Source organism: Struthio camelus, chromosome 14 (genome assembly GCF_040807025.1).
Source record: "Struthio camelus isolate bStrCam1 chromosome 14, bStrCam1.hap1, whole genome shotgun sequence".
Taxonomy (NCBI): Eukaryota; Metazoa; Chordata; class Aves; order Struthioniformes; family Struthionidae; genus Struthio; species Struthio camelus.
In genome coordinates this window covers 19411843-19432516 of record NC_090955.1, presented here as the reverse complement: position 1 = coordinate 19432516, position 20674 = coordinate 19411843, and the positions used below count along the sequence as shown (strand labels likewise).

The 20674-nt window shown below is 40.2% G+C and overlaps 1 protein-coding gene across 12 annotated transcripts in view; it reads right to left on the bottom strand.

Annotated features, from left to right (window-relative positions):
- The window catches only part of IQSEC1 (IQ motif and Sec7 domain ArfGEF 1), a 348874-nt gene that overhangs the window by 169285 nt on the left and 158915 nt on the right, over positions 1-20674 (bottom strand). For 7 of the 12 annotated variants that reach the window (XM_009688161.2, XM_068906729.1, XM_068906730.1 and 4 more), the window contains one exon: positions 14896-14982. The exons of the other annotated variants lie outside the window; for them this stretch is intronic. In XM_009688161.2, the coding sequence (XP_009686456.2) occupies positions 14896-14982 (87 nt within the window). The remainder of the gene's footprint in view (positions 1-14895; positions 14983-20674) is intronic. 12 annotated transcript variants of the gene reach the window in all.

Here is a 20674-nt window from a genome sequence, read left to right as displayed (position 1 = left end):
GTTTGCTCCTGTAGCTGGCCAGGAACACCATTACTACAATTTAAGAATTCACATGACTTTCAGTCTTTTTCAACAGATTCACTTGCAGTCAAATAACGACATTTTTTTCTCCTGTGTGTCAATGACTTTGTTCTTTAACTAGTCCTAGACAAGAAGCAGTAGATTACTAAGAAAACCTAAGGATCAATGTGCATAATCCTTTCATTTTCCAGGAAGTATAACAAATTATACAAGCTGTTAAGTGGATGCAAAGGCTTGTGATCGATGCACTGTTTCCCTGTTACTCACTAAAGTTGCATCTATTATATTTGTTTTTAAGAGATGATAAAATTAAAAAGACAAAGAAAATTGCATAGTCAGAACCAAAGATTTGTAGCGGAGTGTTTTGCTTTATCAGTCTGTCATAAGATGACATTTCTTTTAAATATTGGAAACAAACTTCTGAACACTACACATCCACAGAGAGCATTTTAGCAGATCAGTTCCCACTGTTCGGCTACAAACCAACTGAATTGAAAACTGGTTTAGATTTTTTTTAAAAACACTTTTCTGGAAGAAAAGGCTTACAAACAGAAGTTATATAACACACAACTAGCAAACTATTATAGAATCTGAAAACAAGCGCAACTGGAGCTACATCAGCACGTCTGTGGCAAAATAATAAAAAGAGGGGTTATCAGCGTGCACGCTGGAAGCAGAATGGGGCAGTTGTAGAGCAGCCTAATCCACAGAAAGAAAACATGACTTGTCAGCTAACTAGTAGTTTAAATTTAATAGGTATGCTGCATTAATTTACAGAGGCACACTGATTTTTAAACATGCCAAAGAAGCTGGAGCAGCCAGTCCTATAACAATAGTGACTGGGCAGCCAAATCCCCTGAACCAGGGACTCGTATGCTCCCAGCTGGGTTTCAGCAGTGGCAGCCACAGCTGCAAGCCAGGGCTTCTGCACTGGCCCACAGGCCACTTCAAAGTGGCTCTTGTCCAGCACTTGGGACCCCAAGCTTTATGAATTTATGGAAATAGCAGAATTTACAAATACTGGATAATATATGTATTTTAATTGAATCTATTGTGATAATAATTTTCACTCTGCTGACGATTCATAACAAAAGAAGCCATTGGAAACCACAGTAAGATGATTGCATTCTTTAAATAGGTAAAGTTTGAAAACGATTGCTATATTCACTCTAAGGTCCAGACAGTATTTACAGCAGATTGGTACGGGGTGGTTTTTGTACCTGTGGGAACAAGAACAGCTGCAATGTAAACAAAGCAAACACACTATGCTGTACCAGATGTGTCCGTCTGAGAAGGCTCATGGCCCTGACTTCCAAATGGATGCAGCTGTGCACAAGCTTTGGAGAACAATCATACCAGAGAAACCTCCATAGAAGTGGTTTCTCTAGTATGAGAGGAACAGATCATAGATTCACTGCAAAATTGTTTAAAAAAGCCATCAAAACACACAAAATACGGAAAGAAAAAGTCAAAATATCTAATGAGCGTGCTATAGGTCTTTCTCACTCTTCAATTTCGTATTTATTACCCAAACACCATTATACCATTTCACTTTTCGGTACCAGAGAACTGGATGAAACAGATGACCAGTGGCAACTTACACATCTGGCATTTACACTTGCAAATATGGCCAGAGCAGCAACCACTTCCATATTCAGGTCTAGCCACTATGGCTATAGTTTTTTCCCCGCCCAAAGGTTTGACAGAGGAAGCATCTTACATGGAGCCTATTCGTTATAATATTTACCTTCCACATTTTCTTATTTACAGCTAAGCTAAAAGTGAACTTTCTGAAAATGGACTAATTTTTGTGGTTGTGAAAGACAAATAAAACATGAAACCAAAGCTCAGGATTCAGTTAGCCTTATCTGAAGCACAGATACCGACTTCCTGCTGTTCTCCATATACCTAAACCTTTGCCTCCCTTGTTGGCTCTTTGACCATCCTCCAGTCTTTGATGAAAAAAACGTTAAATGAGTTGACCAATACATATTACTCAATCCCTTTTATTATTTTTTAAAAAATACTGTCTTTTTTCTTGCCTTGAAGCACGGAAGTGATACAAATCTAACCAGCCAGGATGTGGGCACTGCAGCTGAGCCACCACTCTTCACTCCTCCTCTGGAGCCCCATATGCATTTGCAACACTAGCTTAAATATATTGTCATTGATCTCCCTTAAAATTATTAAAGGTTATTTTATTTTTCATTTTTGAAAAGGTCCGATTATAAACCAGAAGGTATGTCTTTGTGGGCTTCAGAAGGGCTAAACCTGTTTGAAGAGCACCTCAGTTTAGTGCTGAATCCTAGAGCAACCAGCAGCCATCTCATCACTTCCAAGGCCAGCTGACAGCGGCAGGAACGGCTGAGAGCTCACCCACTAACAAAGAACAAAGCAGAGCAGAATTGCTTTAATCAGACACCTGGTGGCCAACAAGCAAACAAACTTGTTTGTCAGAAACAGCTGCTACATCTAAGAGATGAAACGGGGGGGCTGGTCAGCCATTCTCTTCAGGGTCAGAATACGCGGTACCTGATCAATAATACAGCTTGTAGGATTACAAAATAAAATTATTTAAGTAACATTTCCTGACCGAGATTAATTATCTGTACTACAGCAGCCTCTGGCAAAGTCTTGTCATAAAATATCAATTACAACTAATTGAATTCTCCTTAAAGACAAGTTTAATCGAGGAGGAGATTTCTATTCTATCCAATTTTCAGGTGTGAAAGAGAGAAGATATTCAGAGGTGAATGAAGTGGGATATGATTTCTATAGGAAGCATGTTTACATTAAAGGATCATAATCTGGGTTGATTATATGTGCTTACTCTATGAATGCATCTGCCGAGAAAGCCAGCGGTCAAAGAGAATACAAACAACACAAAAAAGGAAGAATAAGTAACTACAGGCGTGGAGACAAAGTACTTGCTTAAATATTAGAAAGGGGCTTTTTTCCATGAAAAACCATACCTTAAATACAAGTTTTCACTTGACCATGCAAAACAACAAACATAACTGTAAGAAGAAAGAGTCATCAGGTACTTGGGACTCCAGCTTCCCAGCTTGCTCAGTAAACACCACTAATTTTGCAAACTTTCTGAGATACAGTCCCCAACTCTTTCAAAGGAAAACAGTAACACCCCTATTTACAGAAGTGACCACAGCAAAATACATTAATTGCAGATGAAGACTGTCACTCATCACAAAGGAAGCCCTAAAAGTCAGGATCTTTGTAACCTCTGATTAGGATCTGGACCAGGTAGAGTCTTAAATGCATACCCACATCTCTGCTCTATGCTTTTAGTAGCAAACCAGAAAAGGTTAGATATCTAGATGCTCTTTTATCTTCATTCTGTTGTTGACACGAGAAAATAACTCTCTCCCAGGGAGCCCTTGCCACCTCCAAGAAGGTCTCTGAAGCCACTTTGAGGGAGGAGACTGCTCTCTGCGCTGGGGGAAGCCAAACAGTGGCACAGCCCCGCGAGTCGGGCGGGGGCACCTGGCAGTGGAGAGCAGGAGGCCGAGCTTGATCCAGATATAACCAGGTAAAACTCAGTGATATCATTAAATGCTGCTTCTCCTTGTGGATTGACTGAACTTAATTCTGTCTCCTATTTATCTGTCCACTCTTGTCAAACCGTGAGAGCACATGATCATCTGCTGACACTGGCTGGGAACTGCTCCCCAACAGCAGAGTTCACCGCCTGGGTCGTGGCCGGGGACCGCCGGGCACCCACCACTCCCTGCCGCAAAGGCAGGCAGAGCCCTCAGCATGCAGCACCGGGAAAAATCAGAGTCACAGTCAGCTGAGTCACATTCAGCTGCTGTGGATGATTCAGCCTTTCTGGGCAGCTGGGCTTGCCCACCGATCCTCCACCCAGTCTGAGCAGCTGCTGTGCACATTTTTTGAAGAATACATAAAACAGCTTTCTCTCTAATGTGCAGGTAACAAGGCCAAATGCCCTGAAAATACAGGTCTGATACGCTTAATTGAATTACTATAATTAATTCTGTAGAGGTACAACAGTAAAACTAGACATTTTGCTGTTTTGACCAGAGACATCTGTCTAGTAGAGTTATAATTATGTTTCATACGAGCTTGCTGTATGAATTATCAACTTCTTCACTTTAAAACCTATAAGACAACACCTCTGGCTTTGTTTCTTCCCAAATTCTACTAGAGCCTAGGAAAAGCTTCACGGATGTATGCTTGCCTTCTTTGTTTGTGCTTTCCTGCCAGCTGGCAGACACCTAATGCTGGGGTAGACAGAGCTCTGATCCTACCCCATATGGCCATTCAGATATTGTTATCAAGCACATGCACATTCCCCTGGTCAAATTCTACATTGAAACTTAAGGAAAAGAGGCAAACAAAATTATACAAGCAGATTCAATGAATACATGGTAATAGTTACAGCACAGAAGCAAAATTGACTGCAGGGCATGCTGCTGTATCCGTTTAGTCATTCCATGTGATCAAATACCTCTCCATCTCTAGTATTAATAGCATATAAAGGTAAGTAGAATTTAATATATATGGCTTCCTCCTTTGTTTTTAGCTACAGTTTCAGCTGATAATAAAATAGGCCAGCTCTTTAACAATTTACTTGCTGAGAAAGCTTTGAAAGAGACTGCGCTGGAGCTCCCTCTAGCCACCGTTTCAGGAGCTATAATCCCTTCAAAAAACCCTCCTGGTAACACTCAATCCTGGTAGCATAGAGAGACTCCGTACTTTCACCGATATTCATGTACTTTTTTTTTTTTTATTACATTTTCTAGGATCGGAAGGGTCCGGTCAGGTACAGCACTGGAGACGAGCACAGACTGAGCGCTGCACTTCAGTTCTCTGTTTGGCAAATCGAGGTGCTGCAACATGAATGTCACCCTTCGGAAAGCAAGGCCGGTGGTTTCAGAGGAGACACAGCCTCTGCAGCCAGGAGAGCCCCCCTTGCACTTGTGCACAGGAGAGCTGCGGCCCTGCCCCTCGACAATGACTTCTAGGAGTTACCTTAAAATGCTACATTAATGCCCCCTAATTCCGCTCAGCAGATTATATTCCCCAAACAAGCAATTCCCAGGTATCTGTTCAAGTAAGGAGCTTCCTCAGCCAGACACCACATATAGTTCAGACTCATTACAAATCTCGAGTTACTTGAAACTATGGCAATTTATACTCAACTACGGAGCTGGTGGAGCGACTCAGGGCAAATACTAAAAGCTTGATTTGAGTCACTGATAAGATCCACATCCCAATGCATTTTCCACAGGCTTATTCCTTCTTCTTATGTTATAAAACATTTTGATTCGTCTAGGTAGAGTTATTTAAGTCTAGCTCAGGAGAGGAGTCTTGAATGTACCACAGTTGAACTGCTGCCTGCTCCCTCCAGCGGTGCTTAGGGGTCGGTGCGCTGCCAGCGCGGGGCGCCGGCCGGCCGGGCCGCTCGGCTGCCGGCCCGCAGGGCCCCCAGGGCAGCAGGCGCCCGCCGCCTCACCGCAGTCTTCCCCTGAAAGGAAATCCATCTCACTCTCGCAAAGGAGATTTCAGAAGAAAAACAAGAAAGCTCAATGTCAATAGATGCGAGTGAACAAGCACTGAAGGAGAAATTTTCTAACTGAACTCTCCCAAAGCAGCCGCTTTTCTTCAGCCCGACTTCTGGTCTACAAGGATAAAAATGTCATTTCTACGCCACCTTCCATACCAAAATGCACTGTTAGAAGACAGTCTTTACTCTTCACTGAAAACAACTGTAAAAGCTTCTAGAAATTGGGAGCAAAGTGGAATTTTCCCCCTGCTGCCTTTCTCTTCTGTTTTATAATAACGAGCATCATTTAGGTTATCTACTTTTAAACTCCAGTTAACTAAAGAAGAACCCCTACTAGCTTCTAGTACTAAATCCAGAAATTCGCAGCATGTTTTATTTAGCTAGCCATGATTTATTTAAAAAGGAAAATGTTTACTTCTTCATTTCTGACTTTCACTGCACCACGCAAGGTCAGCTTCTCTGTGTGGTCCATGTAGAATAAATGCCACGATTTGATGGTACTGTGGATACCAACTCAAATCGCTTCAAGTGCCAGCAACTTCTAATGACACTATTTTCCCTTCATTGGGAGACTAGCAGACAGAAGACAACCACTCATAGCATCCTCTGTTACCGCTAATAACGCTGATCAGCCTCTGACTGCATTTTCTCCTGAGCCACGTTATTAACTACAGCCACACGCAGAAGCGGCAGTTTTCTTCTCCTCCAGGCAAAAGGGCTCGCACTTAGAGCTGCGGGGTTTCATTTTTATGTTTAAACACTGCTCTTCCTTCTTGGTTTTGTTTTCCACAAATAAATAAAAGATACTTATTAAAAGACTGGACAAATATTAGCCTGTGGCAGAGAATAATTACAGCGCTTCAGTTCAGCACACTGAGTGGAGAGAGTTAATTATTGTTTACACTTGGGAGCGAGATAAGCAAGTCTAAATAACAGAAAACCTTGCTGCTTCTGTCTGTGGATAGCAGCAGAGAAATTCTTGTCTATGTAATGATAGCAGTAAAAGACTTAAGAAATTGTCGGCACTATTCAGACATTTCAATGTTTTACCCTGCCCCATAAACACTAGAGCACTTCCAAAGATTAATTCAACTGAAGAAGCAATCTACTAAGCAGTTTCTTCATGCATAATTTGCAAATTTTACAGCAGGAATGAACACACATCATATATATTATAATACCAAGTGACTGAGAAACTAAGGTGCATTCAACACCAAATAAAAGCAGCAGCCATATACAGTTTGTCTGCACGGTCGGGTTAAGGGAAGTAGACCACTTCTCACAAAAACAGGAAGGCAGATTAGCTTTCTTCAAGCAAATTCTTCCTCAGGCCTCAGACACCTAAGGCAAGCACAAGAAAACATTTAACAGCATAATACTGGCACAGGACTAAGAAACCGCAGATCAAGTCTAACTGAAAAGCAAATACTCGATATTCTGCTTTTTATATGGATTCCTTCAGGGTCATAACCAAAAACGTGATACAAGATGAGAATGATCTTTATGCTACTTTCTCTGTTCTTGCCTCCTTTACCCTGATGATTCTCCTTTTATCCAGTCTTCAAAGCCACAAATAAGTACAAATAAGCACCAGCTTGTCACCCTATTCCCAACCATCTCTGCCTTTGCATGAGCTCCAGATAGCTTGGAGCAGTATTTTAACTTATGATAGCAACAGACTTATCACTTAAACAGCTTTTTCTTCAGTTTTGCTTCCTTACTAACTTCAGCCTAATAAGTGATAATTCATAGAAATGTTATTTCCTGGTATAGCCGTTCAGGCTGTTTAAGTTTAGAAGAACCAACCAGTAGAAATTTTCCAGTTATTTTACAGCTACAAGATGTGTCTAGAGATGCAATCAAAGCAGCACCTTTTGGGCAATAACAGCTCTGACTCTTGTTCTTAGACACACACGGACACGTTCACATTTATCTGGTTGGAGTTACAGGGCCATTCAATTACAACACAAGCTTGACAACAATCTTATGCACAGCTTAGAGAAAAGTATTTAGGCACCAGAATTACACAAGCAATCTTCTTGTACCTTTGCTAATGCCTAAAGATTTTCACAAACATAGGCAAACAAAATTAGAAGACAGACATCAAAACAGACATTAAGAAACATATCATTCATACCTAAAGATATGCTGTAGCAACTTAAACCTGCTGGTTCCTCATAATAGCCAAAACGGAGAAGGAACAGTTAAGTATAATCTCCATATAGTAACACTCCTAAAATGTCGTGTTCATGTTTGCTCAGCCTTGAAAGTATTTATAACTCTTAGCAGAAAAGGTTTAACCTCAAACAGATAAGAGACAGCCCCATCAGGATATCTCCCCAACATTCAAGAGAGAAATCACATTAGTTTGCACCCTTAATACCACATGACCACGTACAATGACAAAATGCACAGCAGACTTAAAGACTTATGGTACTGTTTATTTTAGTTCAAAATAAATTGTGCATTTTATGTATCTGTTTACAGTTGTATGTGTTTTAAATAGTGGACACAAGGAAGAACTGTAGAAAGTTGAGCATGAGGAGGAGAATATCAAGGACCAATGGCAAAAATTTACAGCTAGGCCATTCTGAGTAACTTAACTGAATCAGAGTTTTAGGGCATCCATGCAAGCACCAGTCCCATACACACCAGTGAGAGGAGAGGAGAGATGGACTATACAGATGTAGCACTGACTGCGCACTGAGTGACCCACAGCTTCGCTGTTATCTTGAAGATGGACTACTAGACCCCGAAGGCGGACAGCAGAACTGGTGAAGAACATTGTCTTCCCTGCCAAGAAGAAGGGGGGCAAGAAAAAAAAAAAGAAGACAGAGGAACAGAATCACAGGGAACAGCATTAGGAAAGTTAAGCTTCAAGTTTTGTTTTGTTTTGTTTTTTTTTAATCCAAAAACAGTGCAGTTTGTTTCTAAGTATCAACTAACAACCCATTTCAATCTCAGAGACTGGACTTTCAAAGCAATGAAGAACCACCAGATTATCTCAGGCCAACAGTTAAACTGTGAGACAAAAGCTCTTTCAAAATGTCTATCTGCTTTTGAAAGGGCAATTTCTATTTCTCCCGTAAGTAAAATTACACACCTAGTCTACTAGTTTCTTTAACATGTTCAAGGATTTTCACTGCACATATTCCACTGAAAATGCAGAACAGATGTATTACCTTTCTGCTGGTGATTTACATAGAGTAGTACTGAGGATTGATAGATCTACGTATCCCTCCCTCTCACCCCCCCCCCCCCCCCAAACACGCACACATGTTAAGGCAGGCAGAAGTCTCTTTCCAGAGCTGCCAGCAGCATGACACGTGCTGCAAGGCAGCAGGCACAGAGGCTGTCAGAGAAACCCTTGGGAATTCCTACATCTGTAATGCTATAATGCGCTTTATGGTGGATGGAGGATGGGACACTGACTTAGCAGGAAGCTTGTGCGATGTCACTTCTTTATCAGTAATACACTCATGATCGGTCATTTCCTTTAAACGGAAAAGCACGCTAAAGGAGGAGGATGGAAAGGAATACAATGAAGCGAGAAAAACATGAAAATCCAAAACAAAATAGTAGATTTCATGATATTCTGCCAACTTCTGATTTTTTTCAAGCAGCTTGCTGTGGGTCACAATATACCATTTTTGCATCACTAGATCATGTAGGCATCAAGTGAAAAATTGCAAGTATTACTATAATTATGGCAGCTTTCTTTGCCAGAGGGTAGTTTGAACACAGATGCCTTACATAATCTGAATCTCATACTGACTTATCACAGAGTATACAATTTGGCCAGTGTTTGGATCCGTTTGCTTAGCTATCCTGGTTTTCGAGATGAACAAAGAACCCATGTCTGGTCTGAACTATCTCACTTTCACTCCTTGGCTTACTTTGAAAAAGGGTGGTCAAGCTGTTAAAGCCCTACGTATTCTAAAGGAGAGAGACTGCAGTGCCTAAACGTTAAGTTCTACAGCTAGCAAATTGCTAGTAAATTCATAACTGATAGTTAATTCAATTAGAAATAAGATTCCTATTCAACTCTTTCCCCCCAAAAGTTTCACACTGACAGTAAAATATAAATAAAATATCTTTTCATATCAACAAAGGATTCTGAAGCAGAGCTCCTGGAGCTACAGTGCTCTCTGACAAATCATTGCCTGGGAAACCGCCACGGGACTGAGGAGTCTGCTTTGTAATATGGGATGTCTTTATAGATGCTTGTATGAAGGGCAAGAAATATTGCTTCCCAGGCTTAGACAAATAGCAAATATAGTGCTAGTCAGGTGAATTTACCTGAAAAATATCTATTTTCCACTGTCAGGAATCTAAACAACAATTTCCCAGTTTTACCTGACTGTGCCTACTGTGCCAGAGTTCCCACAGGGCTCTTGAAAAAAAAACTTATAAACAAATCAAATCACACTATACAATATAAAAGCATCTGGCAGTTAGACATCTTTCTTATCACTACATGTTGAACTTTTATGTTAATCAGTTATGGTAACAGCTACCAAGCCTACCAGCACTGGCTCAAGGCAAAAAGGAACAGCTCAGTTAATCCTTCTGCTAGCGTAGATACAGTGGCTGGCTGCATGCAAGCCAATGTTACTCGGTGAAACCACGATTCCATGTTAAAATTTCACATAAGTACAATATTCTCAGAATAATGATTTTTACCTCAGAGATGCTGATTAAACATTAAGCAGGTGGAGACCGCAAGGAGACTACGGGATTTATTTGGATTTAAAACATCCTTTGCATTTTTTTTTTCATAGGTATTACAGGGCTGGGGGGAAATCTCTAGCTTCAAGATTTTGAAAATAGTCTTTGGCATCCAGCTGAAGAGTGGAAAGATGAAAGATAAAGTGGATGTAGAAAGGAATGATGGAGAACTGACATTTCATGCAAAAGAGAACAAGGAAATCACATAGTTATGAATAAACACATCAGATCAAAAGATCCTCAGATATTAGTGATAAGCAAATCCATCTGCAGTTGTAGTTGCATATATCTGCCTATCTAGATATCTACACAGAGTGCAAATTTCATACTCGCAAGCATGGGCACCCTTCCTTTTTATATCTTCCTGTTGAGAGGCAATCACTTCTGCCGTAGCACTCATCGCACACAGAAGCCTGAACAGCGGGTAGCTGCAGCAGCATTAGGGCTACAGGGCGCTCATTAAAAAAAAAAAAAAACTTGCTCTGGTAGACTAGGAAGCCTTCCTGTCCTCAAGGGTTGACTGGTGAACTCTCCTCAGCCTGTGAGAGCACCCTACAGGTTCAGAAGGGGTGTAAACAGCTGAGGAACTTGAAAGCCAAAGAGACAGACTCCAAGTTAACAGCTCTCAGGTGCACAAAAGTAAGTGCATGTTATTAGAATAAGATATCTACCAGCTACGTAGACTGCAGTTCTAAAGTTTGTTTACACAGAAGACAAATTAAGTGTTTGACAAAACGCTGTTCTTAGAACAAGAAATAAAATATGATAAGTTTAATTTGTTTCTGAATGCCATTTTATGTCCGCGCTTTGTTTTGCACATAATCTAGCTGTAAAGGCACTGAGAGAATTTAGGCCATGTCTAGCAAACAGCTTAGCACCTGAAGTACACTCAAGACTACCTGGATCCAGGCCCTTTTGGAAGTCTTTCTGGCACATACAACCTCCTTTACTTTGCCCTTCCTACTAGACATAAAACCTGCATTCAAACAGTCAGGAAAACGCAGAGGGCCTTTTGGAATCGACAGCTTCAACTCCAGAATACATTGTTTTACAAACCCTACTCTGAGAGGCAAGGAAGCAAAGGGAGCTAAAGAAGTCAAACTACAGACATTGCAGATGAACTGCAGACTGTTACATGTTCTTAATTTCCAAGCAGAAAAATCAAAACCAGCAAACATAAGAGGCATATGGGCTAACTGGAACACACACAGACAAATACCTAGATGACACACATTATATGCATAGGCTTAGGCCAAGAGACTTCTCTTATAGTGGGAGAATACAAGATAGCTTGTATTATTTCTGTCTGTTTTGAACAGCGTAAAATGAACAAGCAAGGGATTACTGCAATAGCTACAGTTATTAAAAATGCATTATTTCCTTATTAACAATTCAAAACAGATGCCAAAGATCATCTTGACTGAAAGTAAAACTGCTGGAGTGAATAAAACATCCAGCAATTAGCTAACAGCAAATCAGAGATGCTCCAGATTTCACTGCAGTGCATTCATTAATTGCTTCTCTCAGAACAAATTTAATTTTTAATTCTGGGCTACAAAATTAATCCCTCTGTGTATTTTCTAAATAAAGCTTCAAATCTGCAGCTAGAATGGAGCATCCATTTCTGTTTGCCTTGTTTCTAGTGATTTCTATTTATAAACTGATAAATGGGAGGACTAAAAGCTAAATTTAATGCCATTAAATGTATATGGAAATATAGAGCTCAATCTTGTTAGTCATCCAATAGCTAGCTTTCATTCACAGCAATAGCATTCCCATATACAGGCCATTTAGAAAGACAAGTACAGAACTGGTACTTGATTGAGACCACTGACATAGCGTTGTCAAGCTGTAAGAACTGGTTCGGATACAACCGCTTCTTTGAACTCATGGGTAAGCCTGACACGAGGAAGACTAACAGTTCAGCTCTAACACATCACATTCGTGCACAGGGTATTACCTGAGATATCATTAACATCACTGTATAAGATTAAACTATGCTTTACAGCCCAAGGAAAAACAAATTTGCAGCTGCTCTTTCCCTTCCTAAGGGCAGTCCTTCCAAATCACAGAATAATTCATGTCAGCAGGGACTTCTGCAAGTATCTAGCCCAGCCCCCTGCTCAAAGCAGGACCAATTGCATCAAGCTGCTCAGGGCTGTGTCCAGTTGAGTTTTTAGTATTGCCAAAGATAGAAATAGCACCTCCTCTCCTGACCCCCGCTGCGGTGTTTTGATTACCTTCGTGGTGAAAGTTTTTTCCTGATATTTAACTGGAACTGGCCTTACTGCAGTCTTTGTTGCCTCTTGGCCTGCCACCGTGCACCTCCGTAGGAGCGCCTGGCCCCCCTCGCCTATGCGCTCCCATTGCGCAGCTGAAGACAGCATGCGGATCCCTCTGAGCCTTTCCACACGGGTCACGCGCTCCAGCCCCTGGCCATCGTGGTGGCCCTCCACCAGGCTCGCTCCAGTGCCCTTCTGCTCCCCAGGAAGGCAGAAGCTGGCCACTCTCCAGGGGCAGTTGCACAAGGGCTGACAGGAAGGCAGAGCTGCTTCCCCAACCCACAGGCTACCTCCTTGCTGACAGCCCAGCTAGGCCAGCCACCCGCGCCACATCAGCACGCCACCGCCTCACTGCGCCCTCCGCAAAAATCTCCTCTTAGCCTAGGTAACTGGTGCGGGGGTGGAGATAAAAGAAAAGAAAGCTCCATCTAATCCCCAAACTCTGTCTAATCGGTTGTAACAAGGCTACGAGTTCGCACAGGTCATGCACTTCTGGTAGACATAGGCTGGTCAACTAGCAAAGGATGAGGGGGAGGTAGACCACATTCGCTTTCCTGGCAGCCAGCAACCAACCCATTGAAAAATTCATTTCCCATTAGCTGAATCTGAGCAACGCTCCTTCCTCTTACGAGCTGCTGAAAAATCTCAGACCTCCATTGATTCTGGGTTATGGCAGTGTACTCTATGCACACACGCACACATATAAATAGTTGGAAAGTTTGAGACCTAAACTTCCTTGAGAGCAAACAAGGTCAGCAACGGGTTCCTTCACCTATCTCAATCCTCAAACAAAAGCTAAGAGGCATATACTGGGCGCTGTCAAGATCTACACTTTGTGCTCTTCATATGCTAGTACTCTAAATACTGTATATGCTTTAAAGATCTAACCACACATGGCATTTATTTTCTTACTGCACAAAGATACAAATACAAAAGAACTAAAGCTAGAAGAGTTTGGCATTTTAAACATGAAGTTACGCTGGTATAAATTTTAATTTCAAAGACATAAAATTATTAGAGACAAGTAATAAATCACATAAGGCAAGATATTGAAAAATTCTTATGTAGTTTTCCCATCTGCGTCAACATCCCCACAGGAAGATCTCTTAACAAATCCTTAAAATTAAGGCAAGGTAAACTAAGGAGAAAGGAAAATAAAAGCCTCATTAAAAAGTGAACGGGGGGCCTCTGCTCCTTAGGAAAGGAACACTAAGGTGCCTTACAACTAGGCTATGGATTCGCTACCGCTAGAGACAAACTGCAGAGTTCTGATGGCAGAAAAAAACAACATAAAGACAAATAAATGTTGTAATGTAAAATGGAGTGAATGAAAACAGACGTGGTTAAAGATGACTGAGACATGGAAGATTAAGAAATGGAAAAGTATGTTTATGCATTTACAGATTTAGGATTCATTGCTGATTTTTGTCTTTCCTTATTACCAGTGCAAAGTGAGTTGATTTTTCAGCACCAGATTTCCAATATTTCAATATTAATATTATTCATGAGCTGGCAATTATCACACACTTATTCACTAATAGTAAACTTAAAAATAAAAGACAACTTAGCTTGTTCATGCTCTGCATGCTTCCTTATGTTTTCACATGTCCAATTACATCAGTTACCTGTCCTTCGATAAGTCTCTAAAGACCCACAATAAACGCTCTGGCAATGACAATGACGCATTGATGCATAAGATGCGTAAAAATTGCTGTCCATATCGGATTGAAGAGAGCTTGTAAAACACATTCAATAAAGACACCTATGTTAAATGAAGTATTATTACCTGTATATTGTATATTTTTGATATATGTAGGACTGATTCTGCTCAGCACTGAGGGCTGCTTCTTTATAAATAAATTCCCCTACTTCCAAAACCAAAAGGCAACGTTCAGCTTTTACAGGTCCATGACTTTAACCCTGAGAGAACCATATATATGGCGTACCTCATATACTGTCATGAAGTATTCAAGGATGAAAAAGTGTTGCTCAGAACAACATTAATATCTTATTTAAATTTTTATATCATTTATGTGCCTTAATATGTTGGTTATATGAGAACTAAAGCTACAATTAGCTCATTCCTACCTTTCAGAGAGTCTTGGGGAATTTGCTTTTTAAAGTACGTTAATTTTAATGGATAACTCAACAGCACTTGAGAAGCGAATAGGACTATCCTACATAAAGTTAAAAATTGGTTTGATAAGTTTGAGATAATACTCATTTTTAACTCGATCCACTATTCCTTTTCTTATGTCAAATGATAACGCCAGATCTGTCGGCAAAAGTAGCAAGTGGGTGGACCATATCTACTCTTACCTGTACTCTGAGTGTGTGGCAGGGACAGCTAGCTGGGTATGGTACAATGGAGCTGGACAGCAAAACTGGTGCAGAGTATTTAAAGACCTACGACACAAGGAAAAACACAAAGTCAAAACACCAAGTGTTTAGAAATGGGCTTTTTAGGGAAAGGCAGGTGCTAATAGATATATGTGGAAACTCTCCATAAGTTTGAATGAGATTTGAAGTACGGCAGTCAATTCCGATTCCCAGGAAATAGAGGGAAGTAGTCCCATACTTTAAATGTACACGTCGAGAATGACGATGATGGACTGTTGCAACAAAGAACCAAAGTTTTGTTGCAAGATTAAAAGAAAATGCCAATTTAAGATTTTGTTTTTGCCTTGCCATGTGGAACAGAGGCAAAGATAAAGGTTGAGGGTTAAAATTCCTATAGAAATAAAACCTCAGACTCGCAAGTTACTCTGCACCAGTCAGGCTGCTTCTTTGCTAATGGAATTACAAACCGTGCTTAAACATGAGAATGGATAATGGGATGAATATGAATATAAGCTTTCTTCAGGCCCGATAATTATAAATATATTGCAATATGCTGCTTACAAATTTGAAAGATTAAGTTTTAAACAATATTCTGAAGCACGTACTATTAATTTAAGTACTGTCATTTACTCAGAACATGGAAAAATAAAAAAAGTTTTACAACAGAAAAAGGCATTCTGCATCTCAGATCATTATGCTTGTATTAATTAAAATCTAATTAAAACTAAATTCAAACACACGTACAAGAGCTACAAAACAAGACAAGGTATCGCATCTGAAGTAAAGCTTAGACAAGCTTTAAGCAACGTACAGGACACTTCTCAGCATTTTTGATGTCTGTGCCAGGAAACACTAAACAAGCTTTAACCCAGTAACATCCTCCATGACACAATCACCTAATCAAATTCCCTAAAACACAGCACTCCAGAAAAGATTTTTAGAAATTAAATAAATAATTTCTAACTCTTAGAGTGTGCCCATATGGAAGTAGTACCCATTAAAATGATATTCTTTCTTCAACTCAAAACCCCCCGCACTATTTAACAGACAATGCATATATATGTACATAGAAACACAACTTGTCTCTTATCTTTTGCTCAGCACGTTGACAAACGTTTCAAGAGACTGATTTTGTTTCTTTTGGATCCCCGTGGCTTAGCGTGAATCCTATGAGGTCATTCACTCCTCAGATCAAATGGAGTGGTTAAGGCCCAAAATGTCAATCTTTCTTCAGAAAGGAGTCCGTTACTAATCCTTAACCTCCTACCCCTCAGCACCCCCCCCCAAAATCATCAACTCGAGGTCAGCCTGTTCTGATTTCTGGTGCCAGGCCAAGCCAAGTTAGCTTTTCTGCTCCAAGGTGGCACCCGATGCTAATTCTTGTAAAGCTCCTGGCCCTTTGGCAACGGGCATGTGGCCCAGCTCAGGCACAAGGCAGGTGTGGCAAACGGCCATCGCGTGACATGCCCTGCTAAGGCCTCACAGAGCAAAGTTACTAAGTGGCATTCCCTTCAAGGGGAACACAAGGATTCAAAAGGAAGACGGACAACGTTGCTGAAAAACCATTAACCGATCACGATAAAAGCAGTAAGAACACGTAAAACTAGCATTTTCTGACAAGTTAAACATGAAAGTCACACAAAGTGCTCCACATGCTTCACAGACCAGAGTAGCACATAAGCGTGCATTGCAAGGTAAAAAACCTTGCACTGGGTAGAGACCACTCACACTGCCGAAATCGCTTCTCCCTGCTTTGGGCATAGCTAATTTCTTTCAGTAGAAGCAAAAGGAGGAAATAAGCAGGAGGGTGGCCTAGACCTCCCTTTCATCCCACCCTTTTTAATCACATAAAGTTCTCTGTTCCTGCCAAGGCAACCACCTTTTGCAGACGATATCCAGCCAACACATCTGCTCACAGACCCCAGGCGCGTGCCCCGCCGTGCCTTTCTTGGACTCCAATAAAGCAAACAAGGAAGGAAATTCTGTCACCTCAGCTTCCTTATCTGTAATTCAGGTTTACACTCATCTATTGCACGAGGCTGCTTAGGTCAACTGCTCTGCATTTCTTTTCGAAGGTGCAGTAGAAATGCAAAACTTCAGCCACCTTGACAGCAAGGGAGAGGTGCTAAAGGATTGTCAAGTGGTAACTACACCAGCACGCTACTGTGCCGCAGGCACTGCAGAAACGGAGCAGATGAAACAGATGACAACGTTCAGCTGCATACTGGTAGTTAAGTTACCATATATTATTCCTGTGTTCCCATAGGAACATTGCAGATGTTCAATACGGTGGATGTTCAATACGCAAAGTGAGATCTCAGTCACTTCTTTGGGTGTTCAGAGAGAGCTCTTTATCCAACTTCTTACAGAAGCAAACATGAGGTTTAGACTCTGGTCCAAACTTCAAAATTCAGGAGTATCTTGACTCAGTATTTTGGTTATTCTAGATCCTGCTGACTGATGCCCGAACAGCCTGATACCAGCTGAGGCTCACGATCGCAGCCTCTTTTAGCCTATTAATTTTACTGAGAGCAAATCCACCTTCCACTGGTGCAACCTAAGGTCAGTACTGAGCGTTTTATGCCTTCAGCCATGTCATGCATCAGGACTTGTGTTTATTTTCTCCTCTAGAATATACCAGAAAGAAATCCCAATGTTTTTAAAACTATACAGCTGGATATTTTAAAGCCATGGAACCATTTTGATCAGCTTTCAACGTAAATTTTCATTCAGCGTAAAATCGGAAGAAGTACATTTAAATAATTTGGGAGAGAAGTAATTACTTCCCCTCAGACTGTCTGCAGTATCATAGATGTTCAGCTCTATTAAGTTCACTTTTTAGATCTCCAATCTTCAAAGCTCTATTAAAAAAACTATTACAAACATTAAAATAGAGCACAGATACTTGAGCACTGACCCAAGAGAGAAGCTCTTCCTCAAGGAAAGAGAGGCTCTGCAGTTTTCCCCTGCCGGTACAGGTTTCTTTCAGGTCTCCCCAAGAGAGAGACCTCTCACTCAGCAAGCATATGAATAGGTAACCACTTGTCAATAAAATTAAAAAAATAATAAAAAAATATTTTGAGAACAGACCATTCAAACAGCAAAATCAAAACCAAATCCAAAATAAGACCCTGAAATCACAGCTCACTCAGGCTACTAGGAACATTAGCAGACAAATAGAAGCTACAAAGTTGGTACGCATACCCAAAATAGTTTTAACTGTTCCTTTTCATTGCAGTATAAATTCCCATTATGTTTACTGTTAAAAAGCACTCATTTTAAGAATATTCTCATATTCATCAACTAAACAGAAAAGGTCTTTTTTTTTTATTATTCTTTTGGTACTGGAGTCTTGCTTAGATCTACTAATAAAAAGAAAGAGAATCATGTAAACTACAACCACAGGCCATTTTTCCAGTTTCTCCTACAATCATTGACAAGCCTCTAAACTCAGTAATCAAATCTCTCAATTCTGGTTTTAAAACAAACTGGAAGAATACTAGGCTATCTACTTTTGCTTGAGCGGGCTAGTCTTTTCCTGTTTTCATAACGTCACCTGAGCAGGATGGTAACCATGCTGCTGGCAACAGGGCAGCACTACCTGCCGGCGCAGTGCCAGCTTCCTTAAATCATCTTGTAAGGAGCTGAAGTGGTGGATGAGTTCATCCCCTATACAAACCCATTCACTTCAGTGTCATCCGAGGTAGCTATCAATGATTTGTTTGACTAGATCCATGCCCACAAGCTAGTAAATGTTATACTTGCACTTCTCAGTATTTTAACCTGGTGAAGAACCACATTATTTTACAAGCTGAATTTCTTTTCCTCACTTCAATATAGGGTTACAGCTATAGCCAAGATTACAAAACACTATAGATTAAACTAGTAAAGTTTGTCCTGCTCTTGCTTAAATAAATCTGTAGTGAGATTTCTGTAATGAGAAACATGATTTGTAATGGTATCACAGAGACCTCCAATTGAGTGGCCAACAACACAAGTCACAACAACACAGATTCACATTGACTCCTGCTCAAACTGTGCTTATCAAGATGTGGTTAACCATGCTAGAGGCCCCTTCAGAAAAGAGATACATTGACTGTGTCCAGAAGGCAGTTTACTATACAGAAACTTGTCCCAGAGGAAACAGCAGAGAGCTTTATATGGCGGCTAAACCCCTTATAATCCAAGTTTGATCACAGCTGTCTGCAGAGATGTCCACAGAGACAACGACCACCTTCTTAGCAGATGATCCATTCACATTTACAAGGACAAAATTCCTACTGTTCTGGCATTAAAGATCTTCCTTTCACTACTCAGATCTTTACCTAAAATACACATGGTAGTCTGATTTGGCTTTTGAAGCAGCCCTAAAAGAACTTTTTTGCATTTTTATTAAACTTCATCCTATTTCATGTCCAGGAACCTGTAGCCAAATATGCCAAGGAGAAGTTGTGGTGGCATACAGCAAATAATATGTGTTTTAAAGAAAAAAAACGTTTCAAATTTGCTACATTGGCCTCCCCTCTCTTTAGGCATATAACATAAGAAATAAAAACATTATGGCCCTGGATTTTTTTCTTAATGAAAATTAAAAAGGAGAGAATTTCATTGAATATCAAGGGCATTCAACAAATCCCTGAGGCTCTAAGAGTTCTGCACACGTCAGGCAGAGAACAGACTGTTGAATTTTGCTAATGAATACAAAACAAAATGTTGTCATCAAAATGATTAAATATCAGCATTTGTGCATGTTATAATATACATGGAAACTGATATATTCCTTTTGAATAATGCTACCCTTTCTCTATTTCCAACTCAAAGGTCCACAGTTGACTTTTTCAGAAGAATGATTAGCTAGGCTTTCGCTGACCTCTACTCCACCAAAAGGGCCTTAAAATAATGATCGTCTCTTCTTGGGAAAAGATGATCAGTATCTTCACAACATACCGAAAGAGCAGTAATTTGTGCCCCATTCTAGAACATGTAATGCTTGTTAACATTATAATTCTTTTTAAAGTAGTTGTTCAAAACTTACTGTTTCAAAAAAATGAAGCACTACCTATAAAAATAGGCAAGAGGTGATTCTTTTACATCCTGACCTATGCACAGCTTGTAAAAAGTCTCCCATAGTGGGTTAGCTGTAACTAGGGTGAAATTAATTAAGATTGTTAATATGTAGGCACTTATAATTAGGAACATTCATTTCCCTTTTGATTAAGTGTTACTAGGAAACCTGAAATAAAACAGAGCAGAGAGTTATGAAACTGCATACAACAGAAGGAAAAAAGTGTTTTAGATTTAAAAAAAAAAAAAAAAGCAGAAAATTGATGGATTCACTGCATCTTTTCTACATTTCTTTCATCATTAAAATAGGTCCCAGAATTTCAAGAAACTACGACTTGCATCACAAACAAAATACAGCCATGTTTATAATTTCACAAAGTGCTAATCCTACCAGAAAGTATAAAAGGAAACTTAAATAGCTGCATTTATATATACTGGGTTTGAAGCTCATAAAAGGGGAGAACGAGTAATGTGCAAAGAATGAAATTAAAAAGAAATAGCATATAAAGAGATTTATAGTAAGGCAAATCCTATTACTTAAAGCAGCGGTACAATGACATATGTTCTATTCAGCATAGGGTCTAAAAAAACAATGCTTTTGCTAATCCGAATAGCTTGGCATTGTTTCTGTTTTCAAAAGGCTATGAAGCAATCCAGCCTTTTATGTTTTATATTTGAAAATGTAAACATCCTT